Raw genomic sequence first — 22,519 nt, 5'->3', positions numbered from 1 at the left:
GGCGGTGGCGGCAGCGCTGGGCTCCGGTGCTCAGTCCGCGGTACACTGTATATATTTATATATAAACAAGGACAGCAGTGCTGTGACGTTGCAATGAGGAACAGCTGCTCTGGTGCTGGATGCTCCCGGAAGATCTGGTGCTGCAGTTCGAATGGAGAGATCAGGGGCACGGCTAAAGCCAGGTGAAGTTTTTGCGCACCGGCTGCCATCAGGCCTTCCCTCCTCCCCTCCAGGAGCGCGGTGCAGGGGGTGGCGGGGCTCTCGGGGTGCGGACAAACCTCTCTCGCGCGGTATTTCAGGAGTAGATGGTGATGACTTCCCGGCCCCCACCACGCACCAGAAGCACTCGGTCCAGGTGCTCCGTCAGCACCTCCAGAAACTCCATGTCTGCGTGGCTGTCAAGGAGGAATGCCAAGAGGGAGCACGGGGACAGCCCTGCACCCGGGGAGCCGCTGGGCTCCATGTCATGCGGCTGGGAACACGTCTGAGCCCCTCGCAGCAGGCAGCCACCCCGCGATGAGCCGGCACATCACGTGCGGTGCAACACCGAGGGCCTGCCACCCCCCATGGCCACAGCGCACCCGCCAGGCACGCAGGCTGCTGCCATCGACACGGTCGGGCTCAGGCAGAGGCAGGAGCCGTGGGAGCGCCCGGGCTCAAGCACCAGAGCAGTGCAAGAGCTCCGGCCACACCGGGGTCCCAGTCCCGGCCCCCACCCTGCAGAGAGGCGCTGTGCTCCGGCCCCGGGGCAGCAGGAAGGATACAGTTTTCATCCCCTTTCCGGTTGCGGGGTGGCCCCGGCATGTTCAGCAGGACCAGCTTGGCGTCCTGGGACTTTTTCACGATCACTTCGTTGAGCTTCACAGCTGTGTGCATCCTCCTCACGTTGGACTGGTTCCTGGGGAGACGGCACACATGGGCACAGGGTCGGGCACAGCAGCCACATGCAGGGCCCCAAGGGGCCGGGGGCAGGCAGGGGGGACAGGACCAGGCTGCGGCACGAGCTGCGGGCACAGCAAGCCCTGCCTGGCACGGCCACTGGTGGTGCCAAACCCACACCGGTGGCTGCGAGCTGCGGGGCTGCGCTCGGTGTGCCTGCGCTGCCTGCTCGGGCTCACGGAGCCGCCCTTGTGCACAGGGCCCACGAGCAGCTGCCGGTTCCCCCACCCTGACCCCCCAAAAAACCCATATACTTACAGGTTCTCCCACTCCCTGCCAGGATCACGATGGGGTTGGGAAAAGAGAGAAAGGAAGAGAAAATGAGTGTCAGGCACGCACCCCAGTGTCCCCCAGCACCCCGTCCTCCTGATGCTCCTGTGTAGGGACCCCGACCTCCCCCTCCCGCCCACCCCTCTGCACATGGGGGCTCAGAGCAAGGATGGAGCCAGCGCAGCCAGCCCCTGGTGCACCCATGGGCCTGGTCAAAGTGCACAGGGGACGGGGCAGCGGCATGTGGGGCCGTACGGCTTCATATTGAAGAAGTCCTTGATGCCCTCAGGGCTGACGGGGCTCTTGCTCTTGTTCTTCTCAGCCACGGTCTTCTCCTTGGTCCAGGTGAGATGCACCTTCTCAGGGGCCGTCTCCGCCTCATCGGCAGGGGACTGGGAGCTGCTGGAGAAGGTGGTGGCGTTTTTGTCGTGGATGAGCTGGACCTGCAGCAGAACAGAGGGAATGGTGGGCAAGGGGCAGGGACCAGAGCTGGCAGCCAGGCCAGGACCCCTCGCACGGCGCCTCACCTCCTCCTCCGGCTTCTCCTCTCCGTCGCCCACCTGCTCCTCGGGGACACTCAGGCGCAGGCGTGTGTTGGCTGGGTTCTTGCGCCGGATGGAGCCGCGAGACTCGTCCGTGATGCTCTGGATCTGTGTGGGACAGGGGTCAGTGGGGGGAGCTGGGCAGAAGAGGGCTCGAGAGGAGGCCCCAGTCCGGAGCTCCCGCAGGACCAGCACACACCGAGGGGAGCTCAGGCACAGCCACCACGGAGCCAGCTCCCAGCGGGGCTGTCCTGTGGCCTCACCTCCCGCTCCCGCTCGTTCTTGGTGAGGTGCATTTGCTTGAGGATCTGGGAGCGCTGCTCCATCACCAGCGTCTTCTCATAGGTGTAGGCAGAGATGTCGCTCTCATGCTGTGGGATGGGGAAGCAGGAGAAACTGTGGGGCTTGGCCAGCAGCACTCCCTGCTCCCCTCCCCGGCCCTGCGTGGTCCCATGGGCCTGCGAGTCCCTGTGGTGCTGCCAGGCTGCACATCTAGACGAGTCTGTGCTATCTGCCCAGCTCTGCACATGACCACGATGCTGTGTGCCCCTGTGCCCCAGTGCCCCCAGTTCCGTGGTGCTGCTCGTCCCCGTGGCGCAGCACCCTGGGCCATGGCACCCCCCCCAGCCCAGCACTCACCATCTCCACCACCTCCACCTCCGCTGTGATGCGCAGGTGGTACAGGAATGTCGTCAGGTCCTTCTTCATCTGGATGCTGTTGTCATCCATCTGTGCCACCGTGAAGATACGCATCTTGCACTTGCGCCAGACCTGTGGGGAAGGAAGGGCGGGAGGGAGGTGTGGGCACGGCATGGTGGGGACGGCCCTGGCCCCAGACCCCCACCTATGCGCAGGGCAGAGCTACCTTGTGGTGCCGCAGGAGGAAGGGCAGCAGCATGAGCATCCCCCCGTCATGGACAATCCACCAGACGTCGATGTGGCCCTCCGAGAAGCGCTCCTGGTTGCCCGGGAACATGGCGACGTTCTTGGCCACCAGCAGGGCCAGGTGCCCGGCCGTGGTCTCTCGCACCAGCTCTGGGAGGGAGAGGAAGGGAAGGGAAGGGAAGGGAAGGGAAGGGAAGGGAAGGGAAGGGAAGGGAAGGGAAGGGAAGGGAAGGGAAGGGAAGGGAAGGGAAGGGAAGGGAAGGGAAGGGAAGGGAAGGGAAGGGAAGGGAAGGGAAGGGAAGGGAAGGGAAGGGAAGGGAAGGGAAGGGAAGGGAAGGGAAGGGAAGGGAAGGGAAGCGAAGGGAAGGGAAGCGAAGGGAAGGGAAAAGCACCATGTCAGCCGGGACTGCTCACGGCTGCACCCCAGCTATGGCCAGGACAGGGCCCGGAGGCCAGGGCAGCCCGGCGGCCCCGCGCAGCCCTACCGATGAAGTTCCTCCAGGTCTGGTGGTCCTCCTTCTGGCGCCAGCTGCGGGGCCAGCCCACCAGCACCGTGTTGTGCTGCAGCCCGCCCAGCCCGCTGGACTGGATGAGGTGCGACATGCCGTCCCGCAGGTTGGAGGAGATCACCACCTGGCAGAAGCCCTTCACCTTCTCCGCTTCCATCAGGCGGCGGATGGACTGGCGGCGGGAGAGACGGCGTCAGGGACCGCGGGAGCCCAGCACTGAGACGGCGCCCGGGGCTGCCCTTGGGGCAGGGGGGGTGCAGGGGGCTGGTGCTGGAGGGGAGTGGGTTGTGGGGTGCAGGCTGTGGGGTACAGGCTGCGGGGTGCAGGCTGTGGGGAGGGGGCTGTGGGGTGCGGTGCCCCACAGCAGGACGGCGGCTTGGGGCTGGGACAGAGGAGGCTCGTCTGCGAGCAGAGCTGGCGCGTGGCTCTGCGCCGTGCCGAGCTGAGGGTGTCCCCGTGCCAGGGCTCTGACGGGCGGCAGAGCAGCAATTAGAGTTATTTACTCAGAGAAATTATAACATGTCTGCATGGGAGAGAAACTGTTTGCTTCTGAGGGCTTAATCTCATTAATGTGCCGCCTGGCTGGTGCGGAGGTGCGGGGGGAGGAGGGGCTCTGGCTCTGGTGGTGAGAGGCTCCCTCCCTGCACAGCCCGAAGCTGCGGCCACGAGGGCTGTGAGCAGGGCTGGGGCTGCGGGGACACAGCTGAGGAGCTGCTCAGCACAGCAGCACTGCAGCCCCCGCTGGTGCTGTGCCGAGCCCTGCAGTGACAGCCAGGAGGCAGGATCAGCACCTGGCTGCTGCCAGGTGTCCCGGGGAGCAGGGCAGGCATCCTACGGGTGCCACTGCCCCTCTGTGCCAGTGCCTTCCCAGTGCAGCCCCGCAGAAGGGCGGAAATGCTGGGTGCTCTGCAGGGCCACGGGGGCCACGGCACGGAGCTGGCACCAGCCCCAGCGCAGGCATCGGCGCAGGGAGGGACTGGCGAGCTCTCACCTCCTCGGCTCTCTGCGCCTGCGGGTGGTTGTCCAGGAAGGTCCCTTCCAGCACAGAGGCCACAATGGTGAGGCCCTTGCCTGCTTTGAGCTGTGAAGTGAAGGACAGGAGCTGTGGGTGCACCACGTTCTGCTCCTGATCCACACGGACCAGAACCAGCAGCTGGGGCCTGGAAGGAAGGTCCTGCAGTCAGCGCCTGCGGCTGCCCTGCCCGGCGCCGCGCCGCCGCCACCCCTCCACCCCGCGGCCTCACCTCCAGTTCTTGGTGTGGGGGGGCCCTTCCTCCAGCCGCAGCAGGGCGTAGCGGGCAGCACTCAGCGACAGCCCCCGGATCCCGTCACCCCACTCCTTCTCCGCCCTGCAGCACAGGGCAGCGCCTCAGGGGATGCTCACGGCTCCAGCCACCGGTGCCTGCACTGGGCAGCGCCAGGAGCCCGCAAGCAGTGGAGCGAGGCGAGAGCCCCTCAGCACCCGGAGCATCCCGGGGAGAGCGGGCAGGTTGTGGGGAGCTGAGGACCCCTGGGCACTGCAGACCCCGCTGCAGGGCCGGTGGCGCTGGCCAGGATCTGCCAGCCCCTGAGCCGCCCTTACCCGCGGTACTCGATGTATTTGTAAATGAGGCCGGCGATCAGCATGGCGACCAGCGCGTAGTACCAGGAGCAGATGAACATCAGCGCCAGGCACAGGCTCATGCCCAGGAAAGAGAGGGTCCTGCAGAGGGCACGGCGCTGTCAGAGCCCCGCAGCGTGGGGCTGGGGTTGGCCGTGTGCCCGCCGCCCACCCGGCTCACCAGTGGTAGTAGCGGAAGCGTGGCCGCCAGTTGGGTGTCCGCAGCAGCGTCTGCACCGCGCAGGCCAGGTTGACGAACATGTAGCACATGAGGAAAAACCTGCGGGAGAGAAAGAGGCTGAGCCCGGCACACCGGGAGGCTGGGCTGGACCCGGGGCGCAGCCAGGCTCCACTGCACACCCCGACCCCGCGGAGCTGGAGCCAGCCAGGGCCCTGCCCATGGGCACGGGGAGATGCTTCACCCCGGCTGCACTGGAACCCGTGGGGCCCCACACCCAGAGCCAATGTGGTGCACCCCCAGAGCGGCCTCTTTTGGAGATAAGGGGTTGTGGGAGGCCGTGTGCTTGTCCCAGCCCTCCCCAAGTGGCGGAGACCCACAGGGGCATGGAGCACGAGGCCCGGCCGCCCCCTTGCTGAAGGTGTGTGCGCACAGAGCATGCTGCCTACATGGACAGGATAGGAGCCACCTCGTCCAGGGAAGCGATCAGGATCCCGATCTCACAGATGCAGGCGGTGAGCAGCAGAGCCCATGTGGGCTCCCCGTTGGCTTTGCCATGGCCGAAGACCTGGGAGTGGGGCAGGAGAGCAGAGCGTTAGGGGCTCGGTGGAGGCGGCACCGTGCAGCCCGTGGACGCAGCACACAGCCCGGCCCCAGCACAGGTGGTGGAGGCCGAGCTCCAGTTTGGGAAGGGGCCCGGGGTCACTGTGCCACAGATGTACCGGTGCCATGCACCCCCTGGCCGAGCTGCTCTTGGGGCAGTGACGGAGCTGGGGCCAGCAGTGCAGGGTGTCCCCATGCACCATCCAGAGGCTCCTCGGCACAGCCCCACAGGGTCAGACCCCCCCCCGTGTACCAGAGGCTCCACAAACTGGTGCAGGTCCCACAGGGAAGTGGAGACAGGGCCAGCAGCACGGGCACAGTCCTGTTCCCGACAGCCAGTGGCCCTGTCTGCCCCCAGGGGCTGCAGAGCAGCCCCAGCCCCCGGGACCCTCGCCAGGCGCCAGGCAGCCGCATCTCCTGCAGCTGAGGGGGCGCAGGGAGAGGGGGCAGCAGCTGAGGGGAGGGTCTGGGGGGCGCGGGGGCTGCGGATGCATGTCTGGGCGCATTAGAGGGCGCAGGCTGCAGTCCTTGTGAGAAAGCTCAGAACATGGCTGGCAGGGTGGAGGAGCACGGTTAAAATTAGCCTGCTCTTCCCTGGGGGGAGCTGTCGGTTTGGATTTGGAGAGATGAGGTTGTGAAAACGCGTCTTCAGAGAGCAGATAAAATATTAAGCGGCACAGCAGCAGGGGGGAGGGGGATCCTGACCTTTCCCAGCACACTCCTCCCACCGACATGTTGCGTCCAAACCCATCACGGCCACCACGGCGCCGGTGCCCGCGGGACGAGGGCAGGCTGCTGGGCAGTGCCGGTGCCCCGGGAGTGCCGCCGGGGGGACCTGCAGCCACAGTGGGTGCTGCAGACCAGGAGCTGCAGGGGGTCTGGGGACGCTTACCCTGAGGAACGGCACGATCCCATCCCTGGAGATGGCTTGCAGGAGGCGCGGGGCTCCGGTGAGGCTCTGCAGCCCAGCCCCGCATGTGGAGAAGAAGGAGCCGATGACAATGACCCATGGGGACGGCCACGCCAGGGTGCCGACCACCAGGTTCCCGTTGACAGCTTCACCAAACCTGCAGGGCACCAGCACCACTCACAGCTCCGTCCCCTGGCCAAGCCCCAGCCACCCTTGCCCTGAGAGTGTCGGGGTGGTGCAGGGCCAGCTCCCGCGGCCAGCTGGCCACCATGGGACACCGCAGGGGAGGGGAGGGACAGAGGGGACGGGACAGGACGGGACGGGACGGGACGGGACGGGATGGGATGGGATGGGATGGGAGTGGAGAAGGGCCCTGCCCTGGCTGCTGCTTCTTGGGCACGAGCCAGGCAGTGCGGGCTCAGGTGGCTGGGGTCCATCCCAGCTACTCTCCGGTGGGGATGTGGGACGGGGGCTTCCCATCCCCTCTGCCAGCAGGAGGCCAACTAAGGCTGTGTGCAGCTCGGATCCAGTTTGTGTTGGTGCTGGCGACCCAGTAGTGTCACCCACCGCACGCAGCCAGCTGGGCTGCCCTACATACAGGCGCTGCCTGTTGACAAACAAGTGAGCTGCACGCAGCCTGGGGCGGGAGGGACCATGGGGAAAGAGGCACACGAGCCCCCAGAGCCTCTTACAAGGTTTGCACCCCCAAGAGCCTGCCCCAGCAGCGCACAGCCTCAGCACCCTCCCTTTGCATACGCTGTCCCCGCCAAACCCACAGTGCCACCGTGCCTGTCCCAGTCATCCCAGCTGTGGATCCCTGACAAGTCCCCGTGCAGCTGTCCCTGTCCTCAGCCTGTCCCTCCCAGCTCACCCCACACCTACCCCACACGGCCCGGGGACACTCACTTGTCGCGCAGGACGACCCCCTCGATGCACGCCCCAAAGAGCACGACGGAGCTGATGTCTGCGGGGCAGTCAAGGAGAGCCTGGGAGGTGCAGAGCCCCCCACACCCACCCTGCCTGTCCCCGGCCCCGCACAACAGAACGGGCAGTGGCACCCAGCTACCTTGCCAGACCCCGACCCAGAGCAGCCTCTGCCCTGCAGTCACAGCCTGCGGGGCCTCACCCACGGCGCTGCCGAGCCCTGAAGGATACAGACCGCAGAGGTGGTGGCGATGGCCAGGATGGTGCCTGTGGGGATGGACTTCTGCGCGTCCCGCAGGTCCCCGGAGCGGTTGGAGCCAGCCATGATGCCTGGGGAGAGGGGAAGGTGCCAGGGGTGGGAGCTGCACCACCGTGTGTCCAGGCCAGCAGCACAGCAGGACGCCCGCTGGGCCGTGTGCCGGGGCATGGAGCAGGCACTTGGCTGCACCGCAGCAGGCTCCCCACGTCCCACCAGCACTTTCCCACCTGACCCGCAGTCTGAGGCCACTGAAGGATTAGGCACAAAACCCATTTATGTGACTTGTCTCGTTAGCCCTTAATTAGCTCAAGCAGGGGAGTTAGTGGCAGTGGCTGCAGGGAAAGGGTCTTGCCACGGCTGGTGCCATTGGGTCCAGCACGGCCCCACGGATGCGCCCTGCAGCCCAGCTGCTGCTGCACGTGGAGCAGGATCCCGCAGCGGGGATGCAGCTACCTGTGGCTCAGCCTGCATTATTGATGTGACACAAATCCATGAAAAATCACACCGTGCCAGCAAGCGAGCGCCAGGCGGGAGTGCTCCAGGGGCCGTGCGTGGAGCGGTGTCGCAGGGCCATCAGGTGCCAGGACCCCCAGCACTGCTGGGCCCTTCCAGCAAGTGCGGCGCCAGGACAGCCTGCGGGGCGTCCCACCGGGCTCTGCAGCAGGACTGGGGCAGGGGAGGGCTCCTCCTCCCCCGGGAGCTATAAATACCGGCGCCACGGGTACGTCAGCACGGCGGAGCGAGGCACCCGGCTCCGGAGCTGCGTGGGAGGACGGGCTGTGATCCACCCCCGCGCCGGCACGGGGGCCGCGGCAGCGGGCGGCGCACGTGGGGCTCTGCAGGAGCAGGCACGGCGGCACGTGCGAGCGGGGAGCCGGCGGCACCCACCTGTGACCGAGGGGAAGTAGATGCCCACGAGCAGGGTGAAGTAGGAGGTCATGTCGCTGAAGACGTAGGGCTGGTCCATGTCCACTGGCGTGTCGGGGGGGCTCACGGAGGGCAGCCCCCGCTTCTCCACGATCACACCCTTGGTCAGGTAGGAGCTCCAGAGGTTCTCTGTGAGGAGGCACAACCGGTGCAGCCAGCGTGAGGACGTGGCTGGGGAGCTGCCCGTGCATGTGGCTGCGTCCCCGAGCCCCACACCCAGAACCGACAGAGCACGGGGGTGCCCAGCACCACATCCCCTGCCCAGCCTTGCCAAGCACAGCAGCAGCCAGGGCAGCTGGTGTCCGGCCGGTGGGGGATGGCACGTGCCCAGCCTCCCATGGACTTCAGCAACACCGGGGCCACGGGGACACTGCCGGCAGCACGAACGGGCGCCCGGAGCAGGTATGTCCTGCCGCTGGCAGCGTCCCTGCAAGATACTGGAGCAGCTGACATGGGATTCCAGTAGCAAATAATTAAGAGGGTAATATAATTAATGCTGATCAACATAGGTTTAAGGAAAGTGGATCGTGTCAAAGTAACTTGATAGTGTTTTTGATGGGATTATGAGTGTGGGGCTGATGTAACAGGCTTAGTGTCCCCGCGTGTGCTGCCTTGGCCACAGATCGCAGCGAGAAACTGGAGCAGCAGAAAGCAGCCAGCGCTGTGGGCACGGCTGGGCAGGGGCCGGCAGCATCGCGCTGGGGCTGCCCCGTGGGGTCTGTGCAGGTCTGCGAGGACCAGCCCGAAGCACCTGGCACTGCACATCCCTCCCCAGGAGCGAGATGTCCCCTGACCACCCCCCCCCTTACAGACGGGTCTGGCAGCCCCCGATGTGCACAGCCCTTGCCAGCTGCCACCACAGCCCATGTCCTCACACAAAAGGCACATTTCTCCCCTCAAGGAGGGACCCAGAGCCTGGGGCACAGCCTGTCCCCGCACCTCCCAATTCAGTTACAGCAGCAGAGGCCACCAGCAGCCTCCTGAATGCTCAGCAAATACACTGCGCCACGTCCCCCCAGGGCTGCAGCTCCGACAGCCCAACACCCTGACCGTGGCGAGGAGCATCGTCCTCCAGCACCCAGCTGAGGAGCGTGAGCACCTGGGAAATGCACCAGCAGCTCCAGAAAAACAGGTCAAAAGTGGCTCCTCCCAGCGCATTCACGAGGTTTTTCTGTGCCCTGGCCGCCCTCCAGGCCCGGCTGCAGAGCAGCTCCTGCTCCCCAGCGCGTGTGCTCCAGCAGCAGCAGCACAGTACCCCCAAGGGGCAATCACTCCTCACTAAACCTCGGGTCAGTATCAGGCCTTCCAAAGGCGAAGAGAAAACAAAGGGAGGATTTATTCGTCCCCAGCCTTTCAGTGTCATTCAGAACTGTCGGGTTCCCACTGGCTGCTGAGGGCATCTGGCTTGGTCCTGTGGTGCAGCCGTTCCCACTGCTGGCATGGCTGCGCCTCAGGGCAAGAGCATCCCCCTGGCAGGGCTCACCTGCACTGCCCTGCACCTCCTAGACTGGGACCAGCTTTCTGCTCCATGCCCGAGGGGCAGCTACCCACGCACCCGCTGCCCACCGCGCACTCACCCTGGATGAGGCCGCTGGCAGCACCGGGGATGCCCTCAATCTCGGTCACGTTGTTCATGGTGAAATACTCGTCGCAGGTGGCGTTGAGAAAGCGGGAGGTGCAGAAGAGCTCCCAGAGCTTGGAGCCCACCGTCTCGTTGCCCTCCACCACCACCTTGGTGCAGAGGTCGAATCCGTGGCGCGAGAGGGTCCTGTTCCCCAGCAGGCAGATCCTGGGGGCGTTGGGTGCTCAGCAGCGTGCCGCCAGCCTGGCCCCGCCGCCCCGCAGGACGCCATACTCACGGGAAGCTCGGTGGGTCGAAGGCTGACTTGATGACACCGGCATAGATGGCAAGGATGGAGAGGATGACGCAGCCCAGGAAGACCAGGGCAAACTTGTTGACGTACTTGACACCCACGAACACCACGGTGGCCATGCAGGTCAGGACGCAGGTGCCGTAGACGCGCATGTTGTTGAGCATCGCCGCCGCCTCCCCGCTGGCATCCTCGGCCTTGAAGATGGCCATGGGTGGGAAGATGTAGGCCTGAAGGAAAGAACGGCATCACTGCCAGGGGAAGGAGCCTCGAAGGGCTCCTGGGGAGCACCCCTGGCCCCCCACGTGGACACACTGCCCAGCAGCACGGGCAGGCAAGGGCAGAGCCACACTGCCAGGGTGCGAACCCTCAGCACTGTGTGGGGGGAAGGACCGTGGCACTCACCAGAAGGATTTCAATGGTGCCTAGGATGTACATTGCGCCGGCAAAGGTGGTGCCCAGGTAGAAGCAGAGCCCCACGGCCCCACCAAACTCAGGTCCCAGGGAGCGAGAGATCATGTAATAGGAGCCGCCCGCTGCCGGAGAGAGCAAAGGTTGGCCCCAGCCAGACCCTGACGCGCAGTCCCAGCTCGGCCAGGGTCCCAGAGGGCAGGATGGGGCCTGGGTACCCCCAGGACACCGTTCCAGCAGGGAGCAGCTCAGCTGTCCTGAGCACGGCCAAACTACCAGAGCCGTTCCCAGCAGCCCGGCAGCTGGGTGTGACAGCCATGGGGACACCTGTCCCCTGAGAAGCCACACAGGCGCTGGAGCCCCAGGGACACGGGCCATGCCCTGCTCCATCCTCCCAGAGGAGCCCTTACAGCTGGGCAGCAGGGATCGATGGCCCCGCCGCGGCAGCAGGATGATAAATAGCTTTAATTACACCCTGCCAGCACCGTGTGAGCCCCGCGGAGCAGCAGGGCGTGTGCAGCTCGCCTGCTCCTGGCTCTGTGGGGCCAAGCAGACGTGCAGGGAAGCAGCCCCGAGCACTGCCTCTCCTGGACGGGGGCTCCCCGCTCCCCGGCACCCCGGCACCCATCCTCCTCCCGCTGCTCGCCCGGGCTCTGCTGGGGAAGCGGCTCCCCCGCGGCCGCTGCAGTCTGGCAGAGGAGGAGCCGTGTCTGACGGCTCCCGCTGCCATCTGCACCTCGCAGCTCTGGGGACGGGGCGGAGGCTCCAGCTCCGCGCTCCCCCCCCGGGGAACCCGCATGGGGCTGGTGGCAGAGGGTCGGGGCCGCCAGTGACAGCTGCCTCCCGGTGAGGGTGTGCGGCATGGGGAAGCCCCAGAGCTCGGCTGGGCACATCTGGGGCCGGGGGACCCGGCAGGCGCCCACCCCATGAAGGAGCCGGAACCCCTTGCCGCGGGTACGCGCAGACAGGGCCTTTGCTCTACCTGGCACCACGCCGTTGGTGGCAATCGCACTCATGGAAATGGCTGTCAGCATCGTCTGCAGGAGGAAACACAGTGTCAGCACCGGGCAGAGCTCCCTCCTCGCTCGGGCAGCGGGTGGGGAAGCGGAACAGGAGAGCAGGGCCCCAGAGCAGGCTGTGGGCAGAGATGACGGGTGCTTTGCCGGCAGGGCAGCTGGCTGCAACAGGGCATGCAGGTCCCCGGGCAGTGGGCACTGCTGCCACATCCCACCCACGCTGCAGGTGCAATCTGGGTCACGATTCGAACACCGTTCCGCTTCTGATTCCGCCGGGAAGCCGGGCGGCTTCTCCTTGCTAAGTGGGGCAGGAGCACCAGCTGAGCAGGCAGCAAGCGCTGCCACGAGCACTGTTGCTCCTTGCTGCATCCTGGGGAGCCCGGCTGCCGGGGGGGACAGACACCCCCGGCCCAGCAGGAGTGCCCGGGATGAGACCGAGGGGCAGGAGCCGCGGGGAGCACTCACGCAGGAGCAGCAGAGGAAGACCATGCAGAAGGACTCCATGATGCCGGCGATCCCCACCACCCAGGTGAGGCGCAGGAACAGGATGACCCCAAAGATGTTCTGGAGACAGGGCAGGTAGACGCCCATGAAGGTGCCCATCCGTGGAGCCTGTGGAGGAAGCAGGGAGCAGTCAGGGCTCAGCGGGCAGTGCCCATGCGTGCACACTGCTGCAGGCAAGAGGAGCACAGGACAACGTGGCTGTGAGCATCTGTGCGCTGCATGGCTGGGCAAGAGCCACCGAGGGAGCAAGGGGTCCTACTCCTGCAAAGCCCTTTATGGGGACTGGAGCGACGGGGGACGCTGGGGTGGCAGCGCCTGCAGGGGTCAAGGGACCTGGCAGCCCAGGGGTGGGCTGCAGCCCAGGACTGCAGAGGCCAGGAGAAAGGGGCAGCGACGGCCCCGTGCACCTCACCTGAACCGGCTTCTTCTTGCCCCCGTCATTGTTCTCGGCCTCCTCGTGCTCCCGGCTGCCCTGCGGCAGGTTGGTGTAGTTGGCCAGCCCGCTCAGCAGGGACGAGACCATCGGGCTGGTGTCCATCTCCTCCTGCAGAGAGCAGCGTCCTGAGAGGTGATGGCAGACCCAGGGTCCCACAGCACCCAGACCCCACACTGCTCCGCACGCCCGGTGCACCCCAGCACTGGAGCTGCGATCCCCGTGGCACCCGGCCCCCCCAGGCTGTGGGCCACACGCTGCCCTGGGGCACGGTGCTGGTCACATCAGGCCAGCCATGCCATGGGCAAGGTGTCTCCTGAGGGCTGGGCTGCATCACCCCCGCCCCAGGGCTCGGGGGCGCTGCCTGCCCTGCTGCAGGGGGACCCTTCCCAGGTGCTCTGTGGCGTCGCGGTGCCCCACAGCCCCCTCCCCAGGTCCCATCCATCTGGTCCTGCCCTGCCTGCCCGCTCGCCCTACCTCGAAGAGGGCCATGTTCTTGCCATCGTATTCTTTGCCCTTCTCCAGGTCTGTGCTGTTGATGAAGGGACTGCTCTCCTTGGGATTGCCATCGCCTACAAAGACAGAACGTGGGGGTGAGCCGGTGGTGCCCGGTCCCAGCACAGCCCCCAGAGGAGCTGCCGGCCCCAGAGCTGCGTGGCTCTGACCATCTGGGCTCACTGGAGCACATCCACACAGTGCCAGCGCCGGGCAAAGCGACTGGTGTGGATCCAGGGGGAACCGGGCTGCCCGGCCCTCCTGCAGGACGGGCAATAACTCATCGGCCCCGCTCCCCGATACGCACCGCAGGAGCTGGGTGCCGCGGCTGCAAGGTGAGGAGGGGATGCAGCCGGTGGGGCCAGCACCGAGGGCAGCCCCTGCAGCTCTGCCTGGGGCAGGGGAGCTGCCTGGAGCCTGCAGAGCTGCTGCTCTGCCTGGAAGGGCTGCCGCTGCTCGCTGCATTAATGACCTCGCGCAGAAGACACCCAGAGTCAGGCTTAATAGCAAAGAAAGCAGCAGAGAGCTGCAGAGCAGCAGAAATAAATCAGGCTGGAAATAAAGCGGCAGCTAGCACGGATGCCGTTTGAGTGGCGCATTTCTGTGAGCTGAGGCAGAGCCACTGAACAGCGAAGGGAGAGGGGCTGGGGCTGGAGGGGCAGCACATGGGGCAGCCAAACGAGGAAATGTCCCTGAGCCAAAGAACCCAGCGCTCGGTGGAGCAGCCTGGTGTTACAGCACCCGCAGGGCTGCCTGCCCCGTACCGCGCCGTGGGGACAGGGTCACTGAGCTGCTCGGCGTGCCTGGGCCGGGGCAAGAGCTGTGCCCTCCGCCGGCATCGAGCACAGAGCCCAGCAGCGCCTGGCAGCAGGGGGACAGAGCTCGGCGACGCAGACACCCACCAACGGCAGCCCCAGGACAGACCTGCACGTGTTTAGAGCAGAGCAGTCCTTTGAAGACCGTTTGCCTCCAGACAGTTGACTCATTTTGGGGATCTGTGGAGCTGGTTTGCCTGTGTGTGGTCGTGATTCATCACCTGCAACTGCTCCTGGCCGGCTGGGAGGCGAAACCACCGGCGCTGCAGGTGATGCCGACCCGCACACTCCTGCCGGTCCCCGCACTCCGGTGTGGAGCTGGGACAGCAAGATGCCCACGGCAGGGCCGGAGCCCACGGGGTCCTCCTGCAGGTCCCTCCCAGCCCCAAACCGTAGAGGAGGGAGGAAAGAGGCCACAGGCGGCCCCTGCCCGGTGTCCACGCAGGAGGGGCTGCCAGCATGGGGCAGCGCGCTCCTTTCTGGGCCGGTTTTGCCAAAAGCGCCGAGCGAGGAGCCCCTTACGTAACAGCCGCGTGCACAGGCAGCCACCCAGCTCCCCGCTGCCAAAGCCCACGGGCTCCGGGGAGCATGCAGACAGGAGAAAAGCGCCAGGCGAACAGGGGTGCTGCCGGGCCGGCCCTGGGGTCCCCACCCCCAGGCGAGGGGCACGGAGGGCGCAGGGCCGGGGGCTGTCTGAGCCCCCCCACCCCACACAGCCCCGCGCAGCCCCGCTCCCATGGCCGGGTCCGGGCAGCTGCCGGGGGGCAGCGGGGGGCAGCCGGGGTGGGGGTGGTCCAGGGTCCGGGCAGCCCAGGCAGGCCCCAGGACCCCCCCGGGAGCGCAGAGCCCACGGGCCCTGCCTGGCCGCCCGGTACCCAGCCGACGACATCACCGTGCTGGTTTCCATGGCAACAGCGAGCCACGGCCGCCTCGGCTCCCGCTCTTATGTAACGGCACAGCCGGACGGACACCGGCCCCACACGGCACCCCAACACTGTGCCCCACACCGCACCTGGACCCTCGGCACCCCCCGAGCACAGTGACCGGGCCCCACGGCCCCAAACCACCCCGGCCCCACGGGACCGACACCGACCAGCTCCACGTGACGGAGCCCAGCCACACCAGGGGGTGCCCAGGCCACTGCACTGCCCCGACCTGCCGGCACCACCACAGCACCCCAAAACCTCGCTCACGCTCCCCCCGCACCGTGGCCCCTGCCCGGGATACCAGCGACACCAGAGCAGGGACCTGAGCCCAGGCACTGGGGACCAGGCTCCTGCCACCCCCGCACCCGCTGCTGCCAGCACCCAGGGCCCCCTGGGTGGGCAATGCCCCACGGCCCCCGCAGCCCAGAGCTGCCCCTGGCGGCACCGGAGGGACCGTGGTCCCACGCTGGCTCCAGCCGGGCTGCTGGGGCTGGCCTGGGGCACAGGAGCCCCTCGCCTGGCGGTGCCAGTGGGAGGACCAGCGCTGGGAGAGGCCCTGGGGCGGCGCGAGGTGGAGGCCTGGGGGCGCACAGTGCAGCTCCGGTGTCCCCAGAGTGCGGTTGGCCCCCCCGGCCCCGCAGACTAGAAGGAGTTAAGTGCCACAGCGGCGGGGTCCCAGGTGACGGATGCTCTCCCCGCTCCTGCTGGAGACCATTTTGCCGCAGAGGGGCTGGTGCAGCCGCTCCCCAGCAGCTGTCAGAGGATTTGTGGGCTGCGCAGAGCCAGGCAGGGGCACCGCAGCCTGTCCTGGGCACGGCCGCCCGTCCCTCACCGCCACCGCTGCGACCGGTCCTTGCCCGTGGCACTGAGGGGTAACGGCTCCCGGCCGCGGGCCGCCAGGTGACCCCGGTGCCCGTGGGCCTGCCGTGGCCCCGTCGCCCCAGCACAGCCTGGGGACGAGCAGCACCGGGCAGCAGCAGGGCCGGGCTGCGGGCTGGCGGCTCCAGCGGAGCAGAGCTGAGCCGTGCCAGGCTTCGATCCCGGCGTTGAGCCGCCCCCCTCCCCAGGGATCACTCAACATGAATCGGCCTTTTAATTTGCTGCGGCGGCTGGAAGGGCTCGCGGCTGGGTTGCTGGCAGGGAACCACAGCCCCAGCGTGGCTATCACGTAATCCTGCTCGCGGCAGGGGTTACCACTGGCCCTGCATGCCTGGGACATCCCAAACCCGGCCCCGCTGCCTGCAGGGGACCCTGCGGCCATGGCACCATCCCTGCGCACCCACAGCCATCCCATGGGGCAGCGCTCAGGCAGGGCTGTAGCCCCAACCATAATTTATTTCATGGCTTTTTACTCAGCCCTAAATTGCGTTGGGAAGCATCGTGTCCCTCATCCCAAATCCTCCCTAATCGTTTTACATGGCGCAGTCACTGAGCGCTAACGGGGCGGGGGGAGCCCAGGCAGCCAAACCCCAGGGCTAATTAACCAGAGCTGCTGCCAGGACTGAAGCCAGCCTGTGCCCCCTGCGGCACCCTGCAAGGGCCAGCTGGGCTCCCTCACGGCCAGCGGGCACGGCGAGCCCTGCCCGGGGAGCTGTGGGTGCAGCCCCTGGCCGGGTGGGAGCAGAGGGCGAGGGGGTTGCTGCAGGGGCAGCCCTGGCCCCACGCTCCCTCCTGTGCCCAGGTTCCTGCTCCTGCTGGCACCCCCAGCCCAGGCCTGGCCGCCGCCTCCTCCCGCACTGCCCCTCCGCAGGGCTGGGCACCGGCCAGGCACCGGGCAGCACTGCCAGGCCCTGCGCCGGGCTCCGCAGGAGGCACCTCCAGCCCGCTGCTCGGCACAGCTCCGGGAGGCTCCGGCCAGGTCCCAGCCCCAGCCGCAGGAGCAGGAGCCGGGAGGAGCGGGGCGGCGCCTGCCTGCTTTGCTCAAGGTGCCCAGGCCGTGGGGCTGCCCCCCCCCCAGGAGCACAGGGGGCACCTTGACTTTCGCCAGAGCGTTCGCAGGCGGTGGCTGGCGGCAGCCTCCTCCAGCTCCCTGGGACTCTGCCCAGGGCTGTCTGCAAGGAGCAGCCCCGGGGTCACGCCAGCACTTCTGTGCTACCCTGCGGGCTGGCAAGCACATGGGCAAGCACGTGTCCTGCAGCTGATGGCCCCAGCTGCTGCCATTTCGCAGAAGCTCCTGGCCGGGGGTGGCCACAGCACTGTTCTGTCACGCTCCGGCCACCCAGGGGACCCGGCCGCATGCACGCTGGTCCTGGCACCGGCCTGCAGGCCTAGGGGTGCCCTAAGGCAGGTGGGGAAGGCCAAGGGGCCCTGCCAGTGGCTGGCACCTCTGCACAGGGCTGCAGCCCGTTTGCTCCCCGGGGCTCTCTTCTCCCCCATGTGAGGGTATCTGCCGGTGGCACCAGCATGGGAGAACCCCCGAGAGGACAGGGAGCCCCCGTGTCCCCTGCCCGGTGGCAGTGCAGGCAGCTGGCAGCGCACCCGGCGGCGCTGGGCCCAGCTGCAGCACGGCAGGGGGTGTGCAGCTCCCCCCGTCCCAGCTGCACGTTACCCTTCCAGCCGGCCAGCACGCTGAGCAGCCTTTTGGGCTGGATTCTTTCACTGCCTGACCCAAATTGGACCAACTGCTACTTCAGACCTATCCTCTTCCTTCCTAAACCTGGGATTATCCTCTCTTTGATCAGCCGGCCCTGCAGGCTCAGGATTTCCAGCACAGGCGCTTTGGCTGGCTGCATTTAAACAGCTTCCCAGATTCTCCTGAGCCCTGCCACGAATGGCCGTGGACTGAAGCTACAGCAAAGCTTCCCCACCCTGGGTCTCCTCTGCCCGGACAGTCAGGTGCCTGCAGAGCAGGGTGTGCCTTCCTCACCCGGAGCAGAGCAGTGCACGCAGCCGGCCCGGACACTGCAGGCAGCAGAGCCCTGCCCGCTCCCCTGCTCCCCATCCCCTCCCCAGGGTCTGCTGCTGGCCCCGCTCTCGCTGGGCTGCCAGCACTGGAGCCCTTCCAGCCCTTGTCATGAAGAGCTCGCTCAGGCTGTGCAGAGCAGGGACCTGCAGAGGGGCTGCTGTGTGGCCTTTTTCTCAGAAAGGGCACAAGTGGGGACCCAGGGCTTCTTCAGCAGCTCCTCTGCTGGTCTCAGCGAGTCACTGGCGGGTCAGCAGCTGCTGCAGGGCCCGCGAGAGTGGGGGTGTCCCTGCTGGCCAGGCATCAGCTCTGCCACCCCCCCGCTAGGGTGTCCACCAGACAGACCCTGAGCATGGAGCTCTGTGGCAGGGTGCAGGAGAGTCACGGCCCCCCCGCAGCAGCCACAGGGCATCCTCCACCCCTGCCACCCCCAGCACAGGTGCATGGGGGGGGGCCCTGCAGTGCCTCTCCCCTGCACCTTCCTCTGCTCCCCAGCCCCATGCAGCCTCCTCCAGCCCTGCATCTGCAGCCCCACAAGCAGCAGCTAGCCAGGCCCAGCTCCAGGGACAGTCTGCGCGATCCATCTGTAGTGGCACTGTGTCCAGCCTCTCTGCCAGACCCCAGGAACGCAGCCTGTGAGCAGCACGGCAGGAATGCCTGCCTCTACGCAGCCCAGCATTGCTACGATGGAGATGTAATGGGCGGCATAGATCCTGGTGCTGCAAAGAGCAAAGAGGGTCGGAGCCGGGGAAGGGTTTGGCGGTGGGTCAGCGTGGCTCCCCCCACCTGGGCAAGGTGACCCCAGAAGGCTCCTGCCAGCCCTGACCTTGAGTGGAGCCATGAATAAACAAGCAACTACACAGAGTCAGGCCGTGGGGCAGAACGCACGCCAAAAGCGTCGTGCGTTGCTCTGCCCAGAGCCCGCTGCAGGCAGCCGGGGGCTTGCACCACAGGCGCCCGACCTGGCTGCCCCCCGCAGCCCTCCTGGCCGCGGCTTTCCACAGACCCCGAGGGGACCCGGGGGGGGTGGCACCGGGGGTCAGGGAGGCACCGCAGGGCCCCCGCGCACGTCGCTGCATTCGCCCGGGTGCAGCCGGCTCCTGCGCCTGGCACAGACCCCGCAGAGGAGGCTGCGGCACCGCTCCTGCTGCCGGGGCGCCGGGGGCCGGACACGACCCCGCGGGGCCGGGGACCCCCCTCCCTGCGGCTCGGCCTCGGCGGGGGCCGGGGGGCTGAGGGGCCAGAGCGCGGCGGTGGCGCAGCGAACGCCGGGGCCCGGCGGCCCCGGGGGGCTGCGGCCCCGGCCCCTCTCCCGCGGCGGCCCTGCCCGCCTGCACTGCGCCGGGGCTGCGGCGGGGCTCGGCCGGGCCGGGCGGCCCCGCTCCGAGCTTCAGCACCGCGGACAGCGGCGGGGCCCCGAGCGGCACCGGGCGGCGGGGGCTGCGGGCGGGGGGGGGGGGGGGGAGGGCACCGGGGCCGGGGGCGGCGGGGCCGGGGGCGGCGGCAGGGAGGGCTGGGGGGCGGCAGCCGGAGCGGGGGGGCGGCTGGGGGTGGGCAGGGGTGGGGGGCGGCAGCGGGAGCGGGGGACGGGGAGGGAGGGCTGGGGGCGGCAGCGGGGAGGGCTGGGGGCGGCAGCCGGAGCGGGGCCGTCGCAGGGGTCCCGAGCGGACCGGGGCAGCGCCGCCGGGGGCCGCCCGGGAGGGGGCAGCGGCCCCGGCCCCGGGAGGAGGCTCCGCGGCGAGCCCGGTCCGGCGCCGCCGCTCCCCGGGACTGCGGCAGCGGCGGGCGCGGGGCCGGGCGGCGGGCGGGCGGCGGGGGCGGCTCAGCGCGGGGGCGCCGCCGCGGGGAGCCACAGCCGCGATCGGCAGCGGGAGCCGGGGCGGGAGCGCCCGCAGCGCCCGCAGCCCCGCGGGGCCCCCGCCGCACGGGCAGCGCCCGCACCCGCCGCGGCGTCGTGGGACCCCCGACCAACAGCCCACCGGCGCGGCCGGCGCCCCCTCCCCGAGCCCCCCCCCGGTCCCGAGCAGCGCCCGGCTCTCCCCGCGCCCCCGCCGCTGCGGCTCCGCCGCCCCCCGCGGCTCCCGGTGCGGCCGCCCCAGCCCCGCTGTCGGCCGCTGCCGCCGGCCCCCGGGCCGCCCCTTACCTTGACTCGCCCCCCCGTCGCCGTCCTCGCAGTCCGTCAGGTTATTCAGCATGGCGCCGCTGCCTGCTGCCTCGCTGGGGGCTGCTACGGTCCTGGCGCGGGGGCTGCGAGGGATTTGCTTCCTCCCCGGGGCCGGCGCCTCGCGCTGCAACAAGCCGCCTTCCCTCCGTGCCTTTCTCTTTCTCTCTGGCTGGATGTAGGAGGAGGCTGCAGTGCAGAGATGCCTCAATGCACAGACTCACACGCTCACTCACTCCCAGCAGCGGCGGCGGAGCCCAGCCTGACTACTCACTTCATCATGTATTCAGGAGGCATTATCCCCTGTCGGGTTTTTGGGGAGGGGAGCGGTGGCAGGCAGAGGCGAGGGAGGGGGAAGGAGCTGTAGCAGAGCCACACGCCACCTCCCCGGGCAGCGCTCTGCCTGGCTCAGCCAGGGCTGGGGGAGGAACCAGGGCACGCGGGGGCTGCGGGTCCCCCCCCAGCTGGCGCAGCAGGACGGCCACCGCGCCCCTCCCTCGGCACGGGGGGGGCTGCCCGGGACCCCAGCACCCCAGTGCCGACGGGGTCTGACAGCTCCCGAGGGACACCGAGAGCTGCGGTCAGGGCGATCCTGGCCCCAGGCAGCCCCCAGCCGGGGGGCTCCAGCAGGGTCCCGGGCAGGGGCAGCGCCCGCAGGATGCCAGCACGGGGCTGAGCCCTCCCGGCCCTGCAGCACGAGTGGCCCGCAGCGACCCGCCGCACCCACAGCCGTGCCAGCGTCCGGCTGCACACCGGGGAGGGGGGGCTGGATGGCCAGGCCACGGCAGGAGCAGGGCTGGGGGCTGGCCGAGGCTGCAGCAGTGATGCAGAGCGGGGAAAGCTGACCCTGAGGGACGCAGGCTGGGAGCGAGCCCACCTGGGGAGGGCAGTGGGGAGTGATTCCTGATGCCAGGAATGCTCTGGCACAAACCTGCACACAGCCCCCTCCCTCAGGCCCTCAGTGCCACAGACACGGGGCTGGGAGCCCCCCGGGGCTGACCCCAGGCCAGCATGGGGCTGGGGCAGGGTTACGGGGCTCAGCACAGTTTCAGGCTGGAGACAGGGACGCTGCTCTGACCCCACAGATCAACTCACAGCCCCCCCTTCTTTCACCCATTTAATCCAGGAGGATCTCAGAGCCGGAGCTGGCTGCAGCTCCCAGCATCTCCTCGGGAGCAGGCTGAGATCATGACAGCCCGCTGGCGTTAGTTACTTCTTGACGGCTGTAATTAATTGTTTACTTTTTCCTGGTACGGGGCCAGCTGCTCTGCAGCGCGGATGCTCCCAGGCCTCACCTTGCAGGGGTTGGCTCTGTGGCCCTTCCCCAGCCCTGCCGGCTGCCCCCAGCCCCTGCCACGCTGCCGAGGCCGGGACCCCAGGGCCAGCGTCCCCAGGGAACCGGGGGCTCCAGCAGCGCTGCGCCCCCAGCGCACCGGCCCAGCAGGATGCACCCGAGCTCTGTGCACGCCAGCACAGCCCCAGGGCTCCCCGCGGCCCAGGAGCACCTGATGGGGAGTGAAGCGGCTGCCCAGCCCCGGCCCTGCCACCTGTGGTGTTCTGCTGGGACCCCGCAGCGCAGGGCCGTGCCTGCACAGCCACCACAGCGCTGCCTTCACTGCTGTGACCCTCAGCCTAAGCGGGAGCCAGCACTGGGCTGGGCTGGGCTGGGCTGTGTCCAGGGACGGGGCAGTCCCGGGGCCGGCGGGATGCAGCGTGCAGAGCCCCGGTGCAAGGCTCGGGGGCTGCACGAGGCCAGCCCCCAGGGCAGGTGCCGAGCACCGAGGTGGCCGTTTGGCGCAGGAGGCCGCAGTGCGTGGGCTCAGCACAAGAGGGATTTTCCTGCTAAAGCAGATGGGGGGGGGGGGGAAGCAAGCACGTGAAAGACCACTAATCTCCTAATCCCTGGATTATGGCTCCATTTCAGGGGCTGGGATTTGCCAGCAGTGCGGGGGCTACAGCGTCAGCTGCGCTCGCCCATCCCGTGCGCAGGGTCCCACGGCACAGGGCAGGGCGGTCGCACGGGGCCTGTGGTCGCACGGCGCGTGCCAGGGGCTCGGGACCGACCACAGCACGGCCCCAGCCTACCCCTGCCAGACCCACGGCAGACCCCTTGGCCGCGGCCCCCACGGTGTGTGCTCCAACAAGCCTTGGCGCGGCCCAAGCACTGCCGGGCACCTGGGACTGGGGCCGGCAGCAGGGCCGGGGCAGCACAAGGGCACGGGCAGGGGGCCTGGGCCGGAGGGCGCCAGGTGGCTCTCTGCGGGCACAGGGCCCGCCATCAGCTGCAAGTGGCCCCCGCGCCCGGGCACACGCAGGCGCCTGGCACGGGGCCAGGCATGGCATCAGTGCCCCACTTACAGCAAGCTGCCGGGAGCGGCACGGGGAGGAATGAGCCGTGACACGGCCACGGGTCCGGGCCGTGGGTTGGCACAGAGCAAC

The 22,519-nt window shown here is 68.4% G+C and overlaps 1 protein-coding gene across 2 annotated transcripts; it reads right to left on the bottom strand.

The window, feature by feature from the left end:
* On the bottom strand, positions 1-20,300 carry SLC12A5 (solute carrier family 12 member 5). 2 transcript variants are annotated; one of them, XM_032198267.1, is made up of 27 exons: positions 20,063-20,300; positions 13,259-13,353; positions 12,761-12,892; positions 12,310-12,456; positions 11,811-11,865; positions 10,823-10,953; positions 10,406-10,647; positions 10,124-10,335; positions 8,508-8,675; positions 7,592-7,690; positions 7,343-7,400; positions 6,419-6,593; positions 5,373-5,491; positions 4,927-5,025; positions 4,728-4,847; positions 4,390-4,494; positions 4,137-4,305; positions 3,122-3,317; positions 2,617-2,786; positions 2,391-2,522; positions 2,015-2,122; positions 1,737-1,859; positions 1,465-1,652; positions 1,198-1,212; positions 765-898; positions 279-387; positions 1-140 (listed from the first exon to the last, which is right to left on the bottom strand). In XM_032198267.1, the coding sequence occupies exons 1-26, from the start codon at positions 20,112-20,114 to the stop codon at positions 296-298; spliced, it is 3,336 nt and encodes a 1,111-aa protein (XP_032054158.1). In that variant the 5' UTR covers positions 20,115-20,300; the 3' UTR covers positions 1-140; positions 279-295. The 2 variants fall into 2 exon arrangements, with proteins under 2 accessions (XP_032054158.1, XP_032054157.1); XM_032198266.1 differs by having other exon boundaries at positions 1-387.
* Positions 20,301-22,519: the final 2,219 nt, after the last annotated feature.

The sequence above is a fragment of the Aythya fuligula genome, chromosome 16 (genome assembly GCF_009819795.1).
Source record: "Aythya fuligula isolate bAytFul2 chromosome 16, bAytFul2.pri, whole genome shotgun sequence".
NCBI lineage: Eukaryota > Metazoa > Chordata > Aves > Anseriformes > Anatidae > Aythya > Aythya fuligula.
This window is presented reverse-complemented; position numbering and strand designations above follow the sequence as displayed.